Source organism: Perognathus longimembris, chromosome 6, assembly GCF_023159225.1.
Source record: "Perognathus longimembris pacificus isolate PPM17 chromosome 6, ASM2315922v1, whole genome shotgun sequence".
In the NCBI taxonomy this organism is placed as follows: domain Eukaryota; kingdom Metazoa; phylum Chordata; class Mammalia; order Rodentia; family Heteromyidae; genus Perognathus; species Perognathus longimembris.
In genome coordinates, this window is record NC_063166.1 from 5,771,703 (window position 1) to 5,787,618 (window position 15,916).

At 41.6% G+C, this 15,916-nt stretch overlaps 1 protein-coding gene across 1 annotated transcript in view; it reads right to left on the reverse strand.

Moving 5' to 3' along the window:
• Runx2 (RUNX family transcription factor 2) overlaps positions 1–15,916 on the reverse strand; it is a 172,694-nt gene that overhangs the window by 89,152 nt on the left and 67,626 nt on the right. Inside the window, 3 exon segments of the mRNA XM_048347677.1 lie at positions 8,938–9,042; positions 15,024–15,129; positions 15,131–15,181. Of these exon segments, the coding sequence (XP_048203634.1) occupies positions 8,938–9,042; positions 15,024–15,129; positions 15,131–15,181 (262 nt within the window).

Genomic DNA, 15,916 nt, shown 5'->3' on the forward strand with positions numbered 1-15,916 from the left:
AGATTCTCACTGGAGGAAATTCTGAAGACTCTATATCCAGAAGAAAAAGTAAAAGGGTGGTATAAGAAAGAAGGGTGAGCTGATAATAAATCAATACACATAATAAATACAAAATAACAATAAATAGACTAAAACCCCGCTAACAACGGATTGAAGTAGTACAAAATAATGATGAACTAAAACATGAGACAGGGGGCTGGGGATATAGCCTAGTGGCAAGAGTGCCTGCCTCGGATACACGAGGCCCTAGGTTCGATTCCCCAGCACCACATATACAGAAAACGGCCAGAAGCGGCGCTGTGGCTCAAGTGGCAGAGTGCTAGCCTTGAGCGGGAAGAAGCCAGGGACAGTGCTCGGGCCCTGAGTCCAAGGCCCAGGACTGGCCAAAAAAAAAAAAAAAAAACATGAGACAGCACCAGGAAAGAGAAGGGAACTACAGTCCAAAGTGGATGATGAAGTCCTTGTACGAACACGTGTTTCATTAAAACAAACACATTAAAGTGGTAAAGATAACAACTACAAGAGAAATTTAATGGGGATTTAAAAACTGATAGGGGGTCAGGATGTGGTGGTTCATGGTTCGAGAGCCATACTAGACAAGAAGGTACTTGAAACTGGCCTCCAATTAACCACCACAAAGCTGGAAGTACAACCGTGGCTTAACTGCTAGAGCGCCAGCCTTGAGTGTCCAAGCCCTGAGTTCAAACCCCAGGACTGACACACGCAAAAAAAGTGAATTTTTACAAATGTAAAAATAAAACCTGATAGGAGAAGAAAGCTCTTATGTTTTTAGAGTAAAACTAGATAAGGAATATTCTGTAAGAGGGAAAAAGTTGCACATGAGGAAAATACAGAAGAAAGACTCTCAACTTAAAAGTAAGAGGTCCTACATCTCCGCCCCCCCCCCCCCCCCCGCAAAGCACTAACAACCCACCCAGGACAGCTCACCTGCAGCAAGAATGCGATGACAGGAGCTGGCTACCATGCTACCCCGGCCAAAGGCGATTGTCTACAAGACTTCACATCCCCAAAATCCGCTCCAATACAAACAGATTCTATGTCATTCCGCACCCCCCCCCTTACTATAATTTAAATCTTGAGTTACTGTTGCCAGAGTTGTGTGGGTTTAAGCCTTAATCCTCAATGTTAATGAAGGGCTTTGGTCAACTAGCAAACAGATTTTAACCACTAGCATACAGTAGCAAGAGAACTTTCCAGAAGCACAAGGAGCCCTTCCTTTGCTACTAAGGTACTACTTCACAGATGTAATCTCCTTATTTAAATTGTATTGCTTTTTTTTTCAAAAGTCCGTGGGAAAAAATTAAAAATTTTGCATACATCTAAATCAAAACCTTTGATTTTTATGTGAAGAGCAAAAATATGCTTTAATATCACAAATATTGTCCTTTAAAAAAAATTCTGAGAGCCCAGAGAATACGGCTCCCACCTGTAATCCTAGCTACTTGGAAGGTTGAGATCTGAGGATCTCAATTCAAAGCCAGTCCAGGAAGACAAATTCAAGAGACTCTTAGCTCCAAATAACCAGCTGAAAGCTAGAAATGGAGGTATGGCTCAAGTGGCAGTGCCAGCCTTGAGAGAAAAAAGCCAAGTAAGAGCACAAGGCAACACACACACACACACACACACACACACACACACACACCCCTCTAGTTATGGATAATTTTAACTATGAAAAGAAATACGAATTCTCTTTTTCTCTATTATTTTTAAGTGTAAACTATTTTCCTTCAGTTCAATCCTCCTTGAAGAAAATGCACAAACAAAACAAAAAAATAAAGCAAGTATTTCAGTGATCTATCACCAACTGTTGCTCCTGGGAAGAAAAAAGTCATATTTTTATAAATAACACCAAAAAAGAAAAGAAACCACTTTTACAAGTTGGGGCCCAAATCCCTCCCTACTATTTTCAGAATGAATAATTTCTGATCTCCATCAACACACAAACTACTGACACATTTGGATCGTGTGTGTGTGTGTGTGTGCGCGCGCGCGCGCGCTGAGAATACATATCACTTGAAAACCTGCCATGCTATATTTAGTTGGAAGTAAATATATCCACTGAAACATATGCACTTGGAAAATGTGCTCCTGTGAACACTACGCAAGTCCAGCAGGATGAGAAAGCACATTCAGAACAGGAAAGCCAGGGGAGAGTGCAAAGTAGGGACACGAGCATGTTTTAACGGCTGTGATAATTTGCCATGAAAGGATGTGAAGGCCATAGCTCCTTGCTGCAGCATGCCATGTGCTGCTGAACTCAATCACTGCCATGCAGTCTGCTGGCGAAGGAATGTGTAAACAGGCCATATATCCTTACATCAATTCCACAGAATGTTGCACAACACAAAATGCCTCTCGATGTGTCATTTCCTTCTTGGCCATCTTCCCAGCTCCTGACAGTCAGTCAACAAAAAAGGGGGGAAAAAAAAAAAAAGGACTGAAAGAAATTTAAAACTGCTCTTCTCAAGTCCACATTCCACCAGCCACCAGACATAACCCCCACCAGCACTTCAGACACCCCCCCCCCCAACCCATAATCTTCCTTAAAGAAAGAGAAAACTAGGGGATGATGTTTCCGCTGTTATGATTCAGTTAAGCCAAAGATCCTCAACAGTGTTTTAGACACTAGTGGCCAAATGACTTGATATGTATGACAATGAAACTGTTGCTTGTATTGCTAACTTGTAAATAACAAAACAAGGCGTCTATCCATAATTCTATTCTGTCGGCATGTCAGAGACAGTGAGGAAATGCAAAGTCAAGAAGACACTGATGGGGGACAGCTGCTCACACCCATAAGCCTAGCTACTCGAGAAGCTGAGGTCTGAAAATCATGGTTCTTAGCCAGCCCAGGCAAGAAAGTCTGCATCTACTGTCCCTAATTAACCTCCAAACAGCCAGAAATGGAGGTGTGGCTAAAGTGGTAGAGTGCCAGCCTTGAGGAAAAAAAAAAAAGAAAAGAAAAGAAAAAGGTTCAGGGACAGCACACAGGCCCTGAGTTCAAGCCCTAATACTGGCACCATTAAAAAATAAGAAGGAGGAGGAAAGAAAATCAAGGGCCGCCTTGCTAATGCTTTGCACTAGGGACTAAAATTCAGGCCTTTAGGCCTACCTCCAGCATCAGGAGTACAGCATAAGGCTACCAACGAGTTTCTCCAACCACTCTGCAGACAATGGGAATGTGTGTGCAGAACTCTCCAGAGATATCAAATAACATTAACAAATGTTTCTATTATCCCTCTCCACCCAACACCTCTTACACGTCCTCTACATTCTTTCACATTCAACCAAGCTCTAAATAATCGTCTACCATTGGCAAACAAGCAGAGGTCACGGCCAGCATTAAAAAGCCTCTTCCTTTAACCCAGCGAGGATGAACAGTAACAGAAGATAAATGTGAGCTGCCTCTGACATCATCTGGAATGAGGAAGAGAAAATGCCAGGCTCTCTCCACCCTCCCCGGGGCTGGAAAAGCAGTCTCCGAACCCGATGGAACAGTCTGAAGAAGCAAACAAGACAATGCCGAGGCCGCCTTGTCTGTCCTGGTTTGGTTAAGTCTGTCACCTGCCATTGTTAAGGGGAAACTTTGACAACCGGACATGCCTAAAGAGCCTGGGAGAACGAAAGTTCTGTGAAGAAGTAGAGATTTGTGGATGAACTAGGTAGGGGTGGGCATGAGCAAACAAGAGAAGCAAACTGGCTGCAGAGCCTCAGCGAAGGAGCCTGTTGAACCAGGCGACGGAGGCAGACCTCGAAAAGCAAGTAACACCCTAGACTTCCCCATAACCTCTCACTCACCTCAGTTCCAGCCCCTACCGAAATCACCCAGGGAGCCAGGCAGAGAAATGTTGCAGCTGTTATTTTCTATTCCCGCAGGAAGGGAGCCGCACAGCCCGTGGGGAGAGGCAGAGCTTCTCCTTTCTCCCACCAGATCAGGACATGTGGCTGGTCAGAGTCAGTGACACTGCCCCAGCAGGAAGGACATGGTTGACAGTTTGGTCCGCTTTGAGAGGAACTGTAGTTACTACTTCCTTAAGGCTCAACACACAAAACTTCTTAGAAACCCACCCACATGGGTCTTCTGCATCGGGTCTGCAGGTGCGCTGACCATTTTCAAAACCAAGTATAAACTCTCCATTGGAGAGATGGTAAGCTATGTCTGCATGGGCTACTGTAGCACCAGGCCAGGCTCACACCCTTTTGTTCAAACACTTAGCGTCCTTCTCTCCTGTCAACATCGATGTAGCTCCATTTGGTATTCACTTGCGAATACCAAGCCCTACAAGGTAAGGCCCACCCTGGATTCATCTGGTAGTTGCCAAACTTCTTCAATTCACCATGAACACTGCTGTAATTGAAACGTGAGGTCACTTGGTAGAACTTCAAACGTACTTGGTTTGTTCAAGCCAAGAAGGTGTTCCGAAGGTGGGACCTTGAAAGCACTTGTGAGAGCGGATGGTGGTCCAACAGGCCACGCCCCTGGCACTCCCACCTTGGTGTGTTGCTTCTTCTTGTTGAATCTGGGCTCCACCGGTTCTTGGTTTAACCAACAGAGTACAGAGGAAGCAACTCCATGTCAGCTCTGAGCCTAAGCCTTAAGAAGATCTAAGCTCCCTGGGCTGCCCTGGAAGAAGTTGCCGTGTCTAGGAGAGCTCTGAGGAGACACATGAAGACAGAGAGCAGCTCAAGGACTACATGGTGTGGGGAGTCATTTCCCATCATTCCAGCTGGTCCTCACTTTCAGCTACCATGGCACAAGCGATACGAATGGAAGCATCCTGGATGTTCTGGTCCCAGCTATTCTCTGACTGCCCTCCCGTGACTAACTCCAGCAGCTCCAGTAGAGAAAGCATCCTGATCTACCCTTGTCAACCCACCAACAGTGCAAGACAAAGAACTGCTTGTTGTCTTAAGCTGTTATGGTTTGGGTAGCTGGTTGTTTAGCAATGGAGAACTGAAAGCACAGTCCGTTTATGAAAAGGATCCTGGCTACACGCAGTGATTTACTTTTTCCGTTCTCTGTACAGTCGGCAGTCCTTTTCTCTAACTCAGAGCCATTACTATAGAATATGACATTGCTCACCGAGTTTTCACCTTCCTGTAGAATTTCTTTAAGTCAGACTGGAGTTGGAAGCAATTTCTTATGGGGAGCAGAAGATTCTAATAGGAGCTGATGCTTAAAAGAGTTAAATATCCAAACACATTACTGCTGCTGCTCCACGACCTCTCCTGCTGGCAAGCACACACCGCGGTTGATCTGCAGAGCTAACCTGCTCACAGAAGGTCAAAACGCTTTTGCCTACACACAAGACTGACAAATTTGGGATCTGAAGCACGATGTCATGTCTTGAAATGATAAGCTAGTGAAGGAAATGGCACGGCACTTTTGCGAAGATGTGCACCATTTTCATGTTTACGCTACTTAACATGAAGGTTCTAATAAGTCATCGGTGATGTTCCTTTAAAGGGAAGTTTTATAACTGAGATGAATCACAACTGCAAAAGATCAAAGTGGAAAAAAAAAAACATCAATGATGCCATGGGGTACTTTTTAATCTTGTAATGAGTGATGATCATGTGCTCTTATGAAGTTAGTCCAACTGCCAACGCCAGATGTGTATATTAAGAAAAGAAGTTGTTTGGGATGTGACAGCACGGGCTCAGCTGCCAGAGACAGAGCACACAGAAGGATGAAACCTTTCGGGTTTCTGAGGGAAAAGCCAGCCTTGGCAGACGTGTTGATAAGCAGGGCCTGTGAGGAGGGCGGTAAGTGCCATCGCACCCTGTCTTGGACTTGGTTACACGCAAGGAGTATTCATCGCCAGTTCTGCAGAGCTCTGCTGAGGACGGCATCAATATCTGCTCGTGGCCTGATTCATACATTGATAAGTGTTGACTGCTGCTGAGCCAAACTTAGCAAAGCCATCTGGGATGCATGAGAAGAAAGTAACGATAGACTAGAGAACAGAAACTAGATGGCATCAGCTTCCTGAAAGCAATGCTCGAAGTCAAACACAACAGCAGACTTTGTATACTGCAAGACACCAATGCGAATGTTTAACGCTAACTACCACATGAGCCTGCACGTGCCCGTTTTACATACAGGACCTCACCTACCACCCTTGAGGAAGATACGCTTTTCGTGATTCTCATTTTGAAAGATGAGAAAACCACGGCAAAGAGGAGTTAGGGGAATTGTCTCTCTCCATAGCTAATCAATGGTGAGCTGGGGATTCAATCCAAGCAGTCTGATATAAAGACATTTAACCTACAGTCTCTAAACAGCTGAACTACCAGATCAGCCTTTCCAATATATATTCACATCCTTAGAGAGAAAACCCCCACCTGTTAACAGGAAACAACAGTACAAAGTCTGCAACGCCTTCAAACCATTGCCGTGAAGAACAGAAGTATATCGCTTTGTGACAAATAACCACCACTTAATAAGCGGGGTGGGGGGGAGCTCAAATAATTACATGAATTGGGGGTGGGGGTTCTTCCCCCAAGAAAGTCTTTTCCTAAAGGCTTTCTCTGTTAAAAGGCGATTTGAAAAAAAAAAAAATAAGCCACTTCAAAATCTAGAGCAAGGGTCAGCAACGCATGATTTCTGGGCCATCATATCTATTTTTGGTAAATAAAGTTTAATTAGAATACAGCTATGACTATTTTGTGTGTGAGTTGGCTTTGGCTGCTTTTGCATTCAAACGGTGGAGGGGAGTCCTTATGACAAAGTGGAGTCCTTGTGAGAGATGGCCAAGAGCAAGGCAAAAAGAAAGTCCTCCTTCTTCAGGTTGCAGAATCATGGTATTACTGATTGATGCCAGACCCATCCTCCACTCTAGGCGAGTCACCACTGTAATGTCAGGAAAAATGACACCCTGCTGTCACAGCTATGTTCCATTTATAAGAAATGTTACTCGCACAGAACTAGGACAGGTGGGCTGATACTAGAGATCAGTATCGGCCTCCCTACTCATGCTCAGCATTCTGGGTACGACCCAAAGCCCGACCTGAGCTCACGCTGTAGCATCTGCTCCCCCTTCCCCGAGCCTTCACTGTGGCTTTCAGAGTTTCTCTGCCTTTACAGGATGGTGAGTCTATCAGCTTAATTGCTGTGGCCAAATTGCTTTGGAATGAAGTAATGCTATTCACTTTGAATCTGAAGAGGCTTTTTCAAAGTTACTCTGCCTCTTCCTTACCTTTAGTTATATCTTCCAGGATGAGGGGTACATACCCTCTCTGCTTCTCTCTCAGTCACCAATTTGAAGGGTTAACTCAAATGTATGAGAGAAAGAGGGAAAGGGGGGGAGAGAGAGAGAGAGAGGAATAGCTTTTCTAAGTACTAAAGAAAGCAGCAGAATGATCAGGAGGAAACATTTTCAAAAGACAAATGTTAGTGGTGCTAAATAAACTTTAAAAGACTAGTATCCGGCTTTATACGTCACGAGAATGAAAGCCCCCGCTTTGTCAGGAACTCAAAGATTAGTCATGTAAGAGGTTAGAAGATGACTTCCATCATAAGGAGTGTCTTCTATCCTTCACCTATGGCCGTCCACTGGAGTCAAACCAAGCCCCAAACCAGGCGAGACATCCCTGCTCTGCACTGCGTTCTCCTTGGAGACCTGTGGTCCCCGCCTGTGAACCAATCCCCTGGTCAGACCTTCCCCCACTGACAGCACTGATTCCACATCTGCGGCTTGGAAGAAGGCCACACAGGAAAGGAGGGGGAGAAAAATCCTCAAGGCCTTGATTTGGAGTCAGGAGACCTCCCTCGTTTAGGCAAGCAGTCAGGCTTTGTGAAGAGAGACCGAAGCAAAAAGGACAAGAGCCAGTGTGCCATCGCCACAACTCAAAGAAATGTTCCATGGAGACACAGAAAACCTTACCACACTTTTTTTTCTCTCCTTGTAAGGGAAAGAAAATAGATGCCCACATTTACGGTCTGGGCAGGAGTACTGTTGTGGAACAACCTCCCCCACAAACCAAACTCAACTCCTAAAAGCAGTGCCTACCTCCACTCTCTCATGTATTCGCTCCACCGAGGTAGAGTTCCGTGTGATATTTCCAGTGGTACCCAACTGCTAACGTCAAATGGATCAGCTCATCTTTAGCCACTAAATGCTGTTGTGATGAGCTTGGTGAGTTGAATCATTTTGGGTGGTAGGGCAGTGGGGAGGGAATCCATTTCAATTTAGATTTAGGAGGGGAAAAAAATAGTGGCCCAGATAGGTTACAGGTCCTCCCTTACACTGACTAAGGACCCTCTCTCTCCTAGATGGCCAGACATACAAGTAAAGCAAAGTGGAGTTAAACCTGGCTTGACTATATCTGTTAAAAGAAACTATCTATAACAATTACCAGAACATGACCAAACAGCAGTGTTGTAACAATCAAGCAAGTTATCATTTGCAAATAAATTCTTTGTAATTAAGCAGTACACTCTTTATAAAGGGAATGGAGTGGGCGGGCTAAAAAGGGAGCACACATTCTTAGGCCATGGGAAACAAACGCGAATGCTTCTTTGACTAAGTTCAAGATACTCAGGTTTAGTGTTTGCTATCCTCAGCTTCTCATGAGCCTGTTCCGCCCTGTCTATTGTGTGTGTTAGAAAAGATGAGCAGAAGTTCTTAGCCAATTGTTACAGTGACTAAATAATTAGCCACTCATTTCCCAAACTTATAAAGGCCTGTGCAACTTTGTAGTGAAGCCTAAAACTGCAATTTTTATTTTCTACTAACTGTGAAGTTCTACTGTTTGTCCTTCCCTAAATATATACATACATATCCATATATATGCATATATATGCAGATCACAAACTTTGCAAAGACAGTACCACTAAGCTTTCTAGAAGGAACTCTTTGTAGGGGTTCCCCCACAAACTCTGTTACCAATTTCAATAAAGAGGTAAGTACTTACTTCTGGGTTCGCGAGGTCCATCTACTGTAACTTTAATAGCTCTGTGATAGGTGGCTACTTGGGGAGGATTCGTGAAGACTGTTATGGTCAAGGTGAAACTCTTGCCTGCAGGTGTAAAAGGGGAAATGAAGGGTCAATATAAAAAGATAGCAGTCATGATTACAAAGCAACACGGGGATCCAAATCTCAGTTAAACATCTCTGAGGAGCCAATGAAAGAAAGACAAGCCCTGGGCCCTCCTCCCTACACTGGGAGCCCCCCGAAAGCCCTTCTAGGATGTTCCTAAACTCAGCTCCCACCCTTGTCTTCACTGCAGCACAAGGTAAGATGGCCCCCTGCAATCAAAGTCCCCAGGATCAACAGCTGGAGTGACATCAAAGCACCCTGGTCTATTTAAGGAGGGTTCTCTTCCTCCCAGGTTTCTCCAATGTTCTGAGAAACACATCCAAGCCCTTACCATTTTAAAAGTCTTCATTTAGGATTTAGGTCATGATCCCGTGAGAGAACAACAGAAAGTCACTGCGGCTTATTTTATTTATTTCACACGATTTAAACATTTCACTCGCCAACATGAACTACAGTAAGAAGATGAAAGTGGGGCGTTCTTATGAGAATCATTTTACCAGGAGCTACTGTCTCCGGCCTGGCCTCATCTTCGTGTACCTGTGGTGTGATGATTTCGTCATTACTAGAACGAGGGTTTCTCCTTGCTCACCCATCCCGTAATGTCTATCTCTGCTGTGAAATCCTAAAATAACTCCCTGACACTGGCTCACCACTCAACATAAATGAATTTTTACTTCTAGCAGACAGTTCAGCTTGATGCTTCAAATTAAATGAGCTAAAAGCGATGAAATAATGGTAGTGGGGTGCGGCCGGGAAAAGTTTGGTAGCAGATTTGGATGTCTGCTTTCTCCAGAAGATACCAGACGATGTTATACACAGACTCACTGACAGTTGTAATCAGTTAGATTTGCAACGGTTACTCATGTCAGATAGTCAAAACTGCAAACTGTTACAAGACAGGAAAAGGTGGGCGTGAAACAGTGACTCAATCAAACATTCAGCGCTCTGGGGGCCAATGTACTCATTTAGTCTGCTCCTGTAACAGATAAAAAAAACTCATTTTGTTTTGCTTTGTTTGGGGGTCAGTTTTTCCCCCCTTTCCTTTTACTGAAAGCTGGGAGTATTCAATCAAAACACAAATCTTAGACAATATGTCACAATGCAAAGTTTAATGCAATATTTTCATAGCTTAACATGGAACAGGTTAAGTACAAGGTTTAATGTGGAACAGGTCCTGGGCTGTCAGGTCTAGTGAATGGGTTTTCTTTTCAACCCCAGACCATGTAAGTTCCTAAAATCTGTTAAAGACTCACATCATTTGTTACTGAGTCTACATAGACTATAGTCTCCTGTCTTCTTGCCTGTAAGTTTCTACAGGCAAAAGGGAAGGGGTGTTGAGAAAAGACAGGAAGGTGAGATTGGGCAGAACTAAAAAAGACACATACTAATTAGAACCCCACTAGGTCCCAGACACTACTTGATACATGTTCTCTCATTTAATCCCTCCCAGGTAGACTTACCACCCTCATTTCATAAAGGGATAAATCAAAGCTCGGAGAGGCTGATTAGTGTGCCCAAATCCATACAAATTAATAAACGGGAAAATATAAATCTAATGCTATAGGCTGGAGGCTATACTTCAGAGGGAGACCACTTACCTAGAATGCACAAGAATTCAATCCCAGGCATTGAAATAATAATGACAATAATAATAATAAGTGCTTTTTCTTCCACTTTGCCAGGGGATATTAAAAAAAAGTAACAGGTAATCTACTTGTAAGATAGGTCTCAATTAGCTCTCTGAGCCCATGAAATAATAAGTACAACGGACTAATATAATATCTTTTGTCAATGACATATCATACTCCATCCACTAAAAATACTGAATTTTACAAGGATTTAACTCATTTAATTTATTTGGGAATTGATAATTTATTTAAACAATAAGATAAACCCGAAAAGACAGCCAGGAATTTAATCTAGTCCCAGAAACATGATAGTCTATAGACATGAAGAACAGAAATTTGAATAGGATACCAGTAGGTTCAAATTAAGACCCCAAAATAATAGAGGTAGAGGAGAGAAATGATTTAGTCTCCACATTAGAGTTAGCTTACATGAAAGCCTTTTAAAATGCCATTCTGGGGCTCATATCAGTAATCCCAGCTACTCAAGAGGCTAAAATCCAAAAGTCAAATGTTCAAAAACAGCCCAGGAAAGGACAGATTATAAAACTACTTATCTCCAATTGGCAACCAAAAAGCTGGAAGTAGAGCTGTAGCTCAAGTGGCAGAGAGCCAGCCTTGAGTAAAAACAACAACAACAAAAAAACTAAAGTACAATCCCTAGGCCCTGAGTTCAAGACCCAGCACAATAAATAAGTAAATAAATAAGCAAGCCATCCTGGATGAGATCAGTAGTCCATGAGCCAAGCATTGCATTTCTAACAGTGGCTCTAAAGGCCATGATCACAGGACAATTTTCATTCATGACACTAATCTTAATAAACAGTGACAGATTTCCCAATTATCTTTAATGTCTATAAATTGCCAACTATTCTTCCAAAATTAGGGGAACACTTCATGTGGGAACAAAAGCCAAATATGAAACTCACTCTTCAAGTATAAAGCAACTCAATGTTCAGAGCAGAACTAGTTTTCTATAAAACACCCTTTAAAAAGAGGTGGGTTAAGGGGAGGAAACAAGTATTTAAGTATAAATGTGGTCTTCCAAAATAAACTCCTTAAGGGTCAAGATGTACTTCAACAAATAAAACAAAAAACAGAAGAGGTCCCTTCAACCTCTTCCTTCAGAAGAAACACATATGCAATGTTGAAGAAGCTTACAGAAAACTATGACCCAATTTGGTAATTGGTTCTCCATCTTATTAGAATGCATTTCCTGAGTCAAATGTTTATGTGGGCATTCACAATTTCCTTAGATTAAAAAAAATTAGTTTTTTCCAAATCCCACTTTCTAAAAACAATGGAAAGGCAGGCTTTTACTTAGGGATAACTAATTGTATCATCCACAGCTTCATCTAGGAATTAGTTCAGCAATATGTCCTTAAGTCATTTAGTTTCTAAGATAAAGACAGGCAACTGTCATTGATGGACAACACCAACTCAGCCCCAGGAGCCAAGGAGGAGAAATAAGACAGTAAGCAGGACTGTATCCTAAGCTGACCAAAAAAAAAAAAAAGAACATGCTCTGTACACTGTAGATGCTTTAAAATGCTTGTAAATTAAAAGCAGCATGCCTGATGTCAAAAGGGAGGCAATAGGCCAAAACACATTTTAAAAGCTAAAATCATTCTAAACATTCATTTAAAACACAAAGAAAAAAATATTTTTAAAGAAACAACAACACATAAGCCATTGCTAACTAGATGCAAGTTTCATGGATGGCCTACTTTTATCCTGAGCAGTTTTTAAGTTATGGTCATAAGACAATCCAAAAAGCCAAAGTAAGTAGTGTCATGACTTCTTTATAAAGACCACTTTTCAATTTCCAAGAGTTTAGATTTCTGTAAGTGGAAAGGTGGAAGGGAATGTAATATTAGTGGAATTTGCTTTTTTTATTTTAATACTCTTTTTAATACTATGTTCATGTCTTTTTTAATCTTAGAAATTTTGCGAGACTGGGAAAGAAAGTACAATGGCAACATCATGTTGATAAGACTTAATTACCTAAGAGAAACGAGGAAACATGAAAAATCTTAGAGAAAGCTGGAAAGAGCCTGTTATAAAAGCAGGTCAGGTTCAAAAGGTACAAAGACAGGTTAGAGGGTTTCCTGCCGCTGAAAAACTGACTCATTCTTTACAGTGCTGGCGTGTCAATGTTCTCTGTCTTCTTTTTTCCTTTTTTCCCCCTCCTCTCCATTTCAGCATGATCTTACTGTTTCCTTCCTTACAACGTTAATGGTGTGGTATAAAACATCTATGATCAGTGATAAATCAATTTTTTTCTCTCTCTCTTCTCACTCCCCTTACTCCCCCATCTAAGTCTAGAGACAAGTCTGGACCAATTTCTCCATCCTGCCTCTGGCAGCAGACTGTAGCATTTCAGATCCTCCAGCAAGTCCCGCTGCTTCAAAGGAAAAATCCTACTTTCTTCAGTTAAGATCATAAGAAATATAGGGGGAGGGGGTCAGCTCTGTGTGGACATAATTACACTTCATCAAAAGAAGCTTTCTTCATCTTCCATGCGTGAAAAGTCTGCAAGCAGTTAAGTCTGTCTTTTTTTTTAAATATAAAAATTGCTATTTGGGAAACCAGCCAAAACTCAGAAAGCCAATATAGTAAAACAGTGCACACCCTTTGTTTCTCTTTGAAGTTCCTTAAATAAATATGTTGAGGGTTTACAAAGTACACTATCACTTTGCCGTAGTTTCTACTCCAATTGATCAGGGAAAAAAAAGTTATGTGTCATCTATATAATACAAAAGCATAATAAATGAAAATACTAGCTTGAATCCATAAAGCAAATTTAAGTATTACACCCCATCCTTTAAATACAGAAATGCAATTCTCTAGCCGAAAATAAAGAAATGTTATAAGAAAAGGTACAACTTTGTACATGCAGGTAAATTATCTTGTTCATATTTTTACTAGGAAAGGGAAACGTTTATTGTACTGTCAATCTGCATCAGTAGTTGAGAAAGTAGTGATGATCACACACACACACACACACACACACACACACACAGAGGCACACACCACTTTCAACACTACCAATCAGATTATAGTAATATAGAAGATGTCTTCTTTTAATTCTAATAAAAGAAAATCTACCCTAGTACAGAGATAAACCTTTTAGTCTTCGTTCTACCAGAGGCTCTGAGCCTCATTTTATGCCAAACAACCTTTCTTTCAGTGACAGTGTCTCATTAACATGCATCATTTTTTTCTTAAGTTAAAAAGTACAGCGTCTTGGCCCTGTTCCTAGAAAGTAAACTAACTCTACTCATCGGAAACAGCCTTGCTTGAATTTCCCTTATCAAGTTTTTTACAATGGTAATAATTTGACATCTGATCCAAACTAGAGAGCAATTATTAGAACTGGCTTAAAAATTGGTACTCCTCATTTGCTAGCAGTGAATCTATACACTTTATAATGTTATTCCACCTCAGCCTTAAAGTAGTCTCTTCTTATTAAAATACTTAAAATGGAAATATTAGATTCAATAAAACTGCACATAATACTTCTAATAGGTGAATGACTAGTAAAAGTCTCTCTGCAGAATAAGTAAATAAAAAGCAAAATAGCGGCCTCCTTTGAGACTTCTCTTTTAAGAGCTACCCCATTTACAAAACAACTGAGAAAATCCCCAAAGGGATTGTTTCCTATTTTATGGTCCTTTTGTGGATCCTTAATAACTGTATACACATTCAGATGGTGGAAATATTTCAATAGTATAGAACCATTGGAATCCTGATCATTCATTTAGCTAGGCAAATTTTACACAGTCACTGTGTGACTAAGTAATACATTAGTCACTGACTCAAATGAACAGGCTTCTGTGGGGGGAAAAAAAGCAGGATTTTAATAGGTTCTTATTATAAGACTAAAGGAAATCATACAGTGGTTACAAATGTGATAAGCAAAGGGCCTTTTGCTACCTGCCCTTGCTTCAACTTAGACCAAAATTATTACCAGGAAATTCACTCACTCTACCACTTGGCTTTCCCCTTTATCACTCAAGTTGCTCAGTAATGTGACTCTCTTTAATTCATATCCTGACCCCTCTCCTCTACCTTATAAGCTCACAGTCAGTGAGCTGAGGAGCTGGCTCTTCTGAAAGCAATACATTTTCATATCACAAAACAAATGAAAAAAGACTGGGTACTCAGGAAAAACACTCCATCGTGTCTGGATGCATTTAAATAAAATCCCCTAGTAATCTAGTCAGAAAAAAAGAAGAAGGTGCTGATCTGAATATAGACTAGCCCACATTTCACTAGGGGGTCCTAAGGTGTTTATTCCATTATCAGAACTATTTTTGAAAAGCAGAGACCTACCTCGTCCACTCCGGCCCACAAATCTCAGGTCGTTGAACCTTGCTACTTGGTTTTTCATAACAGCAGAGGCATTTCGGAGCTCAGCAGAATAATTTTCATCGTTACCCCGCCATGACCGTAACCACGGTTCCATCTGGTACCTCTCCGAGGGCTACCACCTACAGAAAACAGGAAACACAGCCGCAATAATGGCATGTCAGAAAAGCTTAAAAACTGAGACTCTATTTTCACTGTAAATGATCTATCTTATCAGGACTCAGCACTCTGGTCCAGTAACAGCCAGCAGGAATGAAGCATCTGTATTTGAGTTGTGATACCACTTCAAACACATCAATGTCTTAGGGTCCACCCATTTCAAAGGCAGGCGAAACTTCCTTTATTTGTTGTTGGACTCTTCATAGAATGAATGTACATTTTTATTAAATCCCCATACTAGGCTGCCCACAGATAGTATGCCTCTGAGAGAAAGCTGCTATCTCATCTGCAGATTGCATCATACGTAGGAAGGCATCTCCTCCCGTCCACAGCCAGGAGAGCTCTGAGGTGTGGTCTTATCTTGATCCCAAGCTAAGGAGTAGAAAATCTGACTTGTTCTATGGGAGAAGACTTCAGAAGCAACCTTTGACTGTATGAATCTGTAGGTCTTGGGGTATTGGAATCTATATTCATCTCCTTACATTGAGCTAATGCTCAGCATTTAATGATACTAAGAATACTTCCTAGATGCCTACTCTGCTGTGGGAGCCAATCAGATATTCAAAGCTACCAAAACCCTAGAGTCAGGCTACAGAATAAAGATGTGTGTGTACATACATATTCATGCATATATGTAAATGTGTGTATATACATATATATGTGTGTATATATATCAGAATGAAAATAATCATGATTAA